The 11,013-nt window shown below is 39.7% G+C and overlaps 1 protein-coding gene across 1 annotated transcript; it reads right to left on the bottom strand.

The window, feature by feature from the left end:
* Positions 1-214: 214 nt before the first annotated feature.
* On the bottom strand, positions 215-10,136 carry GLUL (glutamate-ammonia ligase). The gene is made up of 7 exons (XM_075833131.1): positions 10,023-10,136; positions 7,166-7,351; positions 6,148-6,309; positions 2,473-2,619; positions 1,908-2,035; positions 1,222-1,421; positions 215-758 (listed from the first exon to the last, which is right to left on the bottom strand). Exons 2-7 carry the CDS (start codon positions 7,329-7,331, stop codon positions 440-442), a joined length of 1,122 nt encoding a protein of 373 aa, XP_075689246.1. The 5' UTR covers positions 7,332-7,351; positions 10,023-10,136; the 3' UTR covers positions 215-439.
* Positions 10,137-11,013: the final 877 nt, after the last annotated feature.

Here is an 11,013-nt window from a genome sequence, read left to right as displayed (position 1 = left end):
ACAGTAGCCCCGGTATGATAGATTGACCTTTCCATCTGGTGCTAGTTGTACCATTACCAGCAATTTATCATTGGTACCGGCCCACTGGATGGAAAGGGTGGCGACCAGTCCTGTTTCTACCGTCTGCTTAATTGACATCAACTTTATAGGGAAAGTAGAAAATATCACTATTTACTTTTAGATTTCTGTAAACTCCTCCATTCCCAATGATTTTTTTTTTTTTTTTAGAATAAAATGGAAATTGTACAGAATCGATCCAGACTAATCAGAAATAATGAGAAACTTGTGTGTTCTACTCATTACTAGCAATGCCACTGTCTGGTGACTATAAGACATGGAATTACACAGGACTTAGGCCAAGGTGTAAAGGATAAAAACAGAACTGGCTAAGAAAGTCATCAGAGTCAAAGTAGTAGCTATCACTGCCTGTCATGTCTCCCTAGTTCTTGTACTGAACAGGTTCATCTCCAGTTTCCTTCAGCAGACAGGTCCTGATCAAGGCTTCTGTCACAGCAAAAGGATCACAGTTGGCTGATGGACGTCGGTCCTCAAAGTAGCCTTTCTGATCTTGTCCCACACTGCGGGGAATTCGGATACTTGCTCCACGGTTTGCCACTCCAGCAGAAAACTCATGGATGTTGGAGGTCTCATGGAAACCTGTTAAACGACGTGCATTGTCTGATCCCCCCTTGGGGTCATATATTTGAATGTGATATTCATGACGCTTAGAAAGGCACTCAATAGCTTCTTCTATATACCTAGAAGAATGAAGGATTAAATGTCACTTGACTTTTCATAGAAGAACCGATCAGGTCCTTAAAGGGTTTGTATGAGATTAAAAAAGGGTCTGTTTTTCCAAAAACAGCGCCACTCTGGTCCATGGGCTATGTTTGGTATTGCAGCTCAAGTAAATAAGACTGAGCTGTAATACCAAATACAGCCTATGATCAAGAGTGGCATTGTTTCTTAAAAAAGCAGGCCCTACCTTATAATCTTATACAACCCCTTTTAGGCCTACCATAGACAACAATTGTTTGTGGAAGTCTAGTAAGTAACCCAGCAAAAAAATATTCAGCATGCCTATGTTTTCCTTTGTAGGTTCTGCGTCATTATTGCAATATACTATTATCTATAACAGTAAAGTGTATTTTTTGCATTAAAATATATTTAAAGTGCAACTGCTCATATATTCCCTACCCATTAAATAATGTCTTAACTTACTTGAGGCCTCCATCTTCTCGCATGCGCTTTGTGCTGAAGTTTGTGTGGCAGCCAGCTCCATTCCAGTTTCCAGTAATGGGTTTGGGGTCAAATGAAACCACGATTCCAAAGTCTTCACATACTCTGTGCAGGATAAAACGGGCAATCCAGAGATGATCTCCCATATCAATCCCTTCACATGGTCCCACCTGGAATTCCCACTGAAATAAAAAAAAAAAACATGATTCTTTGCACAAAAAGATCACATTGAAAATAAAGTACAATACTGTCTCTGAAAATACCGTAGGAGAATTGTTTTCGGCAAAGACTTTTGAGTATATCTTGGATTGAAAGGAACACAAACATGTGGATCCTTAATTAAATCAAGACTAATGTTCTACTTGAAGTTCACATGACAAGACTAAAGTTTTATCTTATTTTGGATAAATTATGAAAAGGCCTAACCATCTGGAAAATATAATTATGGGTAGAAGGAAATGTTGGGATCAGAGATAGGGAACAGCCCTCAACAAAATGTAGGGATACAATCACGGAACTTGTGAACCAATTTTTAGTATCTCGAAGACCCAAAAGAAGGCAGGACATTATGTAAACACCTATTCATAGGGTGACCATGATGACCTATTTTATTGTGATATAATTACGCTTTCCCCCAACACATAGCTTACAGTCATGGATAGTCTTACCTGTGCGGGCATAACTTCTGCATTTGTTCCTGCAATTTTCACACCAGCATATAGACATGCGCGATAATGAGCTTCTACAATATCCCGGCCATATGCTTTATCTGCTCCTACACCACAGTAATAGGGACCTAAGGGAAAACAAGACTCATTAGTGTGGTGGTAAAATACAGGTCAGTGGATGACCCCATTGTTGTCTAATTAAAATAATGTAGGTGGGAATAGTTATCAGGGATAGCCTATGATAATAATGTTATATTTTCTTCATTATTTATCCATAGCAGGTGGAAGTGTATGGTACATATACAGTAAAACAAAACTAGGATTCGGATAAGTGCTTCAAAAATACTAATATTCTAACATAATGCAAAATAGAGTGGCTTTTTCTGGATACACAGTTCACACACCATTACATTAAGCAATTAAAAGTGGATATATATTATGCAGTTAAAAATAGTCATGTGGAATTCAAAAAAACTGTTCATGAATAGAACCACTGAAGTTACAATAATAATGACTTCATATACCCTTTGAACAGAAATTGTGAATTAAGTTAAATTGGACATACCCTGAGGTCCTGGAAAGCCATTGGAGGGCCAGCCAAATGGGTGTCCATCCATTCCAAGCAAAGTATATTCTTGTTCCATTCCAAACCAGGGGTGTTCATTATCGACCATATCCATAATCTGTTTACAAATGTGCCGTAGGTTTGATTCTATAAAACAAAGGTTACACGTATTACTGAGATGTTTTTAGTTTGAAGGCTGTGATTACATTTCTGGTTATATTTTGGCCAGCGCTGGTTTACATCATTTTATGTTTAATATATAAACAGTTAAAGATAATACCAGAGTCTTAAAACTACTAAGTTGAGTTATAAATAGAACCACCAACTAATGTGTAGGTGGCATAACAAGTCTTATACTGTAAGCTTCCATCATGCAAATGACATTCAGTTCATTCAAACTTCTCTACTAAATCCTTATACTGTATTTTAGTTCTTTGAATATACCATATGTAAAAATCCTTTAAAAAAAATATTAGAAAAACAAGGCAAGTGGATTTTACAAATACTTTTGTTGTGTGGGAGACACCAAAGTGTCCCCTGTAAGATTCAGACTATTTTAAGCATCATAATCATGAGAATGAAAACATCCCATCAAAGTAAGAAAAATGGTATTAAACTCGTAAAACATGTCCATACCCTCCATACACTAACCTACCTCCCCAAAATAATACTTGATAAGTTGTATAAAAAAAACATTTTCATAATGTAACACGATGAGATCTCCTTCCTCGTTCTTGCTCTTTTTGAATTCTTCTATCCCTTTTTGCTTTCTCCTTCCTTCCCTAAGTTTCCTTCTTTACCCTTCTCCTGCTCCTCAACAGCCTATCAAAATTATTCTCCTACTACCAGTGAATGATTCCCAAGGAGTTCCTAATATCTGTTGTTCTACTTTAATGTTTCAAAGCAAGCGAGACCGGTTCTGGATATTAATATATATTTATGAACAGGAAGTGTCCGATAAAAGTGACACCTAATTGGACACGTAACTTTTTTGGATAGGTTTAGTGATTCAGCATTGGAGCCTGTGTTGTTTTTTGGGCTTAGAGGACAAGGCTCCAATCTTGGTACAACAGTGGGATTCTTTTACTGATAAATGAAATCACGGGCCGATCCTGCCAAAATGAGTGAGTTCGGCCAAGTTACATCAAATGTGTATCGGCGCCTTTAGACATGATCTACTCTCCAGTATTTTTTACTGTACTTGACATTTTAGCAGCACTGCTCTTTCTGCCCATGGCAATGAATTGAAAAATGTTATATGTACATACTTTTATAAGTAACCATGTTTTATTTATGTACTGAATAGAATCTTTGTGAATATATTAACTTCATTAAAATTACACCTGCCCTGGAGGAGATTCTCGCCATTAGAAGCAGACCGGCCTTCCGCTTCAGTTTATGTCAGCAGCGGGACAACACGAGCCGCCGCAGTATTCCTTGAATTCACTAGCCAGCATGTCGGCCTGTCCGAAACCATGGAACTACTATGGCAATGGGAAGCCACAGCTCTCCTCAGATCGAAATGCGCAACTCATGCCGCAGGATCGGGACCTGGCCGTGGTGTGTGAGGTCAGCAGATGGAATTCTTTGAAGCGGATCTACTCCAATTTATGTTCTAGTTTATCAGCCCTGGTGGTGGGTTTCTTGGTACTGGTTCCTGTTATTTCCTGTGATTGACCAGACGTGCATTTTGACTCCGCTCTATCTGATTTATCTGTATACCGATCCCTGGCCCGACCTTGTATCCTGATACCGATTTACTAGATATGATGCTGCCCACCTGTTACCGACCCAGAACTTTTTGACCACAGGACGTTTAATATGCGGCATCTGCAGCCCGACCATCTATTGGAGACTATCTTTGGAATTGCGACCTAGGAATCTTAATGGCAAAATCAATACCGCATTGAAGTAGTAAAGGATGAAGAGCGGGTAATTCCTTAGACTCTGCACCCCAGCCTGTGCCATCTCAATACTGGTCTCAGTCATTCATTGACTCAGCCTGCTGCCAAACTTCTTCTGCGCTGGAGTGCAACTTCTTCTCTAACAAGTTTGCATGGTGTAGCTGTAGTCTATTCCTGCTACGCTGAGTCACCGTCCCTGAAACATCACCCATGTTCCAACTACGCTAGCCGGGGACCCGCATCCAGGTATGATTGTGGGATTATAATCTAATACCGAGTTACAGTTTACATATCTCTTTTGCAGGAAATTTAAAGTGTAATTTTTTTTCTCAAAATATGTTTGAACAACAGAAACTTTCATTACGAAGAACACGACACATCCACTTTTAATTTATATATAGGTACAGTAAATCATTAAATAAACTCCAGTCCTGGAGTAATAACCCTTCTTGAAGACTCTACCCACCTTCCTACGACTTTCTAGATTTAGCTTTATAAACCGGCTACCTCCTCATTCACTAAGAACTGATATTAATTAAATAAAATAATACCAGACAAACAACATTCTCACTAAACATACACTATGTACTAATTTTTATACTCTTACAGCTGGACAGTCTGCATAGTCCATCTGTTGAGTAGTTTCAGGACGACATTCAGCTACTGGGTTAGTGACACAGACCGCAATCTGGCCGGCCAGCTGTCCAAAGGCAGCTAATAAAGCTGGGGCTTTAGAACTTGATTTGTCACGATTTACTGTATATTTCTATGTCTATTAAAAGGGTACATTTTTTTTAATGTAAAACTCTGATGTTGTATTGGAGAAAACACAGAGTAATAACAAAAATAAAAATGATAGTATATTAACGAAAGTAAATAAACAGTGCCACCACTCATCAAGTGTAGTCAAGGTTTTATCTGAATAGTACCATTATGTCTATCCTATGTTCAATTGAGTGTCCACTGGACCGTACGTTTAAAAAGAGTTGTCAGGAATTAGAAATAAGGGTTTACTTTTTTCAGAAACCCCACCACTCTTGTCCATTGGCTATTCAAGTCAATTGGGTTCAGCTGCAATACCACACACAGCCCAGGGACAAGAGTGGTGCTGTTTCTAGAATCAAAGCAGAGCCTTTTTTTGTTCTAATCCAAGACAACCACTTTAATATTTTCCAGTCCTATGGTATACTGACAGGTTAAATATTTGTCCAATATTGTCAAATACTAATATGTTATAGCAATCATAAAAACATACAAATGGCAAACATAACAACAACTCTGATATCACACTGCTTAGGTTTCGTTCACGTCTGCGTCAGGGCTCCGTTCATGGGTTACATCTGAGCTTTCCGTCAGGGGAACCCATGAACGGAACCCTGACTGAAACAAACGGAAACCATAGGTTTTAATGGTGACAGATCCAATGCAAATGGTTTCCGTTTGCCTCCATTGTGCAAGGGTTACGTCGTTTTGACGGAACGAATAGCGCAGTCGACTACGGTATTGCTTCCATCAAAACGACGGAACCCTTGCACTACGGAGACAAACAGAAACCATTTGCACCGGATCCGTCACCATTGACATTAATGGTGATGCAAACGGAAACCTATGGTTTTGTTTCAGTCAGGGTTCCGTTCATGTGTTCCCCTGACAGAAAGGTCCAACGGAACACATGAACGGAGTCCTGGGGCAGATGTGAACGAAGCCTTAACAAGCCATTGTCACACGTTTTTCCTTGCTGTCTTGCACAGTGGAACCAATGCCAGCTTACCTGCTGTCATTCTGTTGTATTTGAGCACTTCACAGAATACAAGCTTGTTGGGGTCTTTCCGGAAGGGATCTCTGAACATGGCCACCGGTATCAAAAACATATCACTATTTGATCCTTCTGACTGATCTGTACTGGAGCCATCGAAATTCCACTCCGGCAGTTCTGCAGAGGATTAGAGTCATAAGATAGGAAAGGTTTTGACGTTGTTCATCATTTTTAAATAAAGTCCATTCTTTGGGTTTGTAATATTAATATGGTGTGGAATGGGTTTACATGTTAGATTGAAGGACTAAATAAAGCTGTCTACTTATTAGGGCTGGGCAAGTAATCGAAAGAAAACTAAACCGAACTTCAGCACAATTAATTGACGTCATCTTGCGAATTTCAGTTTTTCCCGGTTTAAACTGTATCTGCATCTTCAGGATGCAGATACAGTTGAATCCAATGGTAGAGCAGTGGGTCGTAAGGTCCCTGCTCTACCATTCACTATGTATCGATGGACGCAGGGCTGTAACGCCATCGTGCTTGTCTGAGCTGCACAGACCAGAGGAGCAGAGAGATTCCCTCCACTCGCCGTTGGAACGGGGTTAGGTATGTATATTATTATTTTTATTAGGCACTATTGGGGCTGTGTGGGGGAGCTTTGTGGGCATTATACAGTGTGGGGGAGGCTATGGGGCATTATACTGTGAGGGAGCAGCTATGGGGGCAATTTGCTGTGTGGGGGCAGTGTAGAGGTATATTATATACAGTAGTATACAGCAGGCTCAGGGGATAAATATTAATTCAATGGCGTAGCATGCAAATACAGGTGTGGCATTCAAAAAGGAGCGTGGCCTAAATAATTTTTGTATTAATTGAAGTTACATATTCAATAAATTGTGATTTTGATTTAGATAATAATCGCCCATGTTGTATCCATATGTGAGCATTATAGGGCGGTATTTATTATGTCCTACAAACACTTGTAGTCTTGTTGTTTTGTTTGTTGGTTTTTTAATTATACTTTGTTGCACACCTTCAATTGTCTTGGGTTCAGAGTCAAGGGTACGTGTTTTGCAGCGCAGGCCTTCTCCTGTCCCATCAATCCATATGTACATAGCCTGGACCTTATCTCCCTGTGGCAGGTCCAAATACATCTGCTTTATAGCTTTGCTTAGATGTGAACTCTCTGAGGTCGACATGACTGCGGCAGGTTGTTTCACTGCAGGGAAGAAAGAACACAAATGGTTAAGATGGATTTCATTATTCCAACTGTTTGATAGGCCAGATTACAATGGCTCTCAAGAAACAATGAAAGGCTTTTCATGGAGGTCAATGTGGGCACAAGCAGACATTGCAAGCAATATGGATTAATTACAGCTCAATACTAATGAAACTTTCCATCACTGATTCGAATCCAAGCACTATCACATATGCAATGGGAGTAAAACAATTGCAATGCACAAATTCAACAAAAATCTGATAATTTATTGTATGTTACATTGACATTTAAATCACATTACAGTATTTCCAAAATACGACATGCATTGGTAGTATGGACCATTATAGGCCAATGAGGCTTATGTCTATGGCAGCATAATTGAAAGTGCTTGCAGTACATGAAGCCTTAAAGGGGTTGTCCAAAGATTAAATGTTATCCCCTAACCACAGGATAGGTTATAACATGCTGATTGGTGGGGTCCGACTCCAACTGCTGGGACCCCGACCGAACACGAGAATGGAGGTCCCTCCAAATGAATGAAGTGGCAAGTTGAGCATGCGCCCTGCTACTCCATTCATTCTCTATGGCACTGCCGGAAATAGCTGAGCACTGTACAGTAAATGGAGCAGCAGTGCGCATGCTCGACCTGACTCTTCATTTATTCGCAGGAATAGGACCCCTATTCTCGTGATTGGTGAGGGTCACAGCGGTCGGACCCCCACCGATCTGCATGTTATCACCTATCCTGGGGTTAGGGGATAACATTTAATCTTCGGACAACCCTTTTTTGAGCAAGTGGCCTGATATCTTCATTGGAGTATTTTACCCAGTAAATATATTGTAATTGTGGAGGGGGCATCTAAAATTAGTAGTAGAAGTAGTTTTACATAGGATTCAATATATATGACTAAGTATACTTCTATACATGAATCAGTCATAGGGTAATAGGCATAATCAAATTATTTTACTCTGTGCCCTTGCAATTGATGCATTGAGATTCATTGCCTGAGCAGAATATGTCCAAAAAGAATACAAATTCTGATTCATCCAGCACTAGTAATATTTAATGTAATCCCTAAATAGCAAATACATACAGGCAACATCACATCTATTGCCAAAATTATTTCTCGGGGTGCTTAAAAACACTTCAAACCTCGAATACTGGAGATCCAAGTTGATCCTACTTATAAATATCATTCTAATCTTGACGAACCGGAGTTAAACTTTTAATATTTCTGGTATGTAGGAATTTGTCCCCTAACCAGTTAACAAGAAAAATCTGTGAATGTTTGAATTAAACATCAGAGACATAAGAAAAGCCGAGAGCGGAAACCACATATCCTGGGATACACGTTATTTTAAATTGCAAATCTAGGTAAGAAAACACTGCTCAAAATGGCTACCCCCACCGTTGGCACACACCAGAAATGAATGAGGCATGGAAAGCTGAACCCTTCCATAGGGACGTACACTCCATAGTAACACAGGCATACAACAAGCGATAGATAAAATAAAATACTGAAAACAAAACAGGTAGAATAGTTACAGACAAATACAATACAGACATGAATACTGAATGTAAATAAATCTATTATATATATATATCTGAAGCTTATAAAAGTCTATAGTAATATACACATAATACCAAACACACAGCAACAATGTACAGCCTCCCACATCACACTTGCTCTATGCAAATGATCTTGGCTATTGCATATGCAGTAGTAGCAGGATTTACTGTCCAGTGCTGCTATGTTACCAACAGCAAACCGACATATTATTAAAAAAACTGTCAGACAAATACATAAAAGCATAAAAGAAACTGAATGCTGCTGGCGAAAATCAGAAAAATAACAATTATGCCATTACAATCTCGCTATAAAATACAAATGTGCCACTTTGGGAATAGTGTGGGCACATCTGGCAGACAAGGGGTTACTGCACTACTTGTAATAGAACATGAATGTATTTTCTTTTCAATTTGCATGAAAATATTGCAGAGCGGTGCATGAAAACATCATCGTGGGGTCTGATCTGTGACCCCCCCCAGTGAAAATGCCTATTAATCGTTTAACTTGCTTGTCACGCTGCTGATATTAGTATATAATGGTCAGTAGTCAGATGTCACTTAGGGTATAGCCACAAGTTGTGGTCACATTGCGGTTAAAATCATGGCAAAACCGTGGCATTTTTTGGTAAACGTGTTTTGACCGCACCGTGTGAATATGCCCTCACTGAGCACGTAAATAAATGGAAGTACTAAGCAATGTAGATCACCTGTCACCCTAGGTTGAAAACTAAATTACGTAATGGTTAATATTGGACAGGTAAGGCAATAATCTGATTGTCGGTGCTGTAGTATATGTTGGTGCTAAAATAAATAATCATTATGATCTGTTCAATAAATATGCACCGATGTAGCAGAGCTGAGTGTGTTATTTGGTATCGCTCACTATGATTTTGCAATGTGTTACGTATAGTTTTACATAAAGCTGGAGGTAAACCTTTTCCATCACCTTAATTGAAAAAGATTTAGCCCCAAAATAGTTAAAGGACAAATTCAGCTCTGCTACATCTATACATGCAATTGTATGAAATGAAGAAAACTGGAAATGCCCCCAATACCCACGGAATAGAAAAAAATTAGAAATCTCCTCAGTGGTCAGTTTACCTGTATCAGATGAAGATGGAGATGAGGATGTGGATAGTCCTCAGTGCTGTGGGTGTTGCTAGTATGGTGGAGGGTGTTAGTTAAAAGCTCCCATTCTCAGTTTGAGGTTAGGCAGTTCTCCCTGTACATTTATTGAGTAGTACAGTGCCAGCCCCTAGGCTGGTGATTGGCTGCTTGCAAACGTGATCTCTGCATGCCATGCTGGGATCCGCCCTCATGGCATTGTGCCATTGGCCATGCTTCGTCAAGGTGCAGCCTCCATCATCCTAAGGATCTCCCCAGGACTTAGAAAAACAAGTGAGGGAGGGGGTGAGTGGTAAGAAACAGACACAGAGAAAAATACAGAGGCTGAAAAAAAGAAAAAAACACTAGAGAAATATCATAGAGCACCGTGGAAGAATCGTGTGTGGATTGTGGAGGAGAAGGAGAACGCTTCTAAATCTTACATTTATTTTTCCTCAAGATCTTGTTGGCACAGAAACAAATGGGTCTGATGTAAGGGAACCCCTGTCTTGTAGGAGAATCTGGACAAATGTCTAGCAAGACTGCAGATACTTTGTTAACATATTTGTAAACACAAATATCACCGGTGCCCACTATACCAGCTGTTCAGATTGCAAAACCTTGTTGGGCAGGCTGAAAATACATGAGTTATATATATGCCACCTCATTTTGCATATGCACTATAGAAGTAATATCTTAAAGGGGCTGTACACTTTTAATCACTTCCACCCGTGCAGCTGGAGTAAACAATCTGGTCGTCCTTGTCTTCTGAATATGTATTTCAATACCTCTGCAGGGAAAATAGAAATGTTTCTGCATCTCCACAGGAAAGTACAGAGTACCTGAACATCCGCGAGGTGGAGGCAGCTGAAAGCGTAAAAACTCGAGTCGCTTAACCCTTGAAAAACTGCAGCAGTTTAATAAAATGAGAAGAAAAATTCCCTCTGTCTACATCGTAGCCCAAGATGGTTTTATGTATGGGATGGCC

This window comes from Rhinoderma darwinii, chromosome 7 (assembly GCF_050947455.1).
Source record: "Rhinoderma darwinii isolate aRhiDar2 chromosome 7, aRhiDar2.hap1, whole genome shotgun sequence".
In the NCBI taxonomy this organism is placed as follows: domain Eukaryota; kingdom Metazoa; phylum Chordata; class Amphibia; order Anura; family Rhinodermatidae; genus Rhinoderma; species Rhinoderma darwinii.
The sequence above is the reverse complement of the archived record's forward strand: the minus strand, read 5'-3'. Positions and strand labels throughout refer to the sequence as shown.

Bases quoted from the DNA above. Each gene is read 5' to 3' on its own strand.
- GLUL (XM_075833131.1), bottom strand. From the start codon at position 7,331: ATGTCGACCTCAGAGAGTTCACATCTAAGCAAAGCTATAAAGCAGATG. The intron at 2,620-6,147 runs GTAAGCTGGCAT...TTTGTTTTATAG, and splicing joins ATACAACAGAATGACAGCAG to AATCAAACCTACGGCACATT. The intron at 2,036-2,472 runs GTATGTCCAATT...GTTTTCCCTTAG, and splicing joins TGGCTTTCCAGGACCTCAGG to GTCCCTATTACTGTGGTGTA.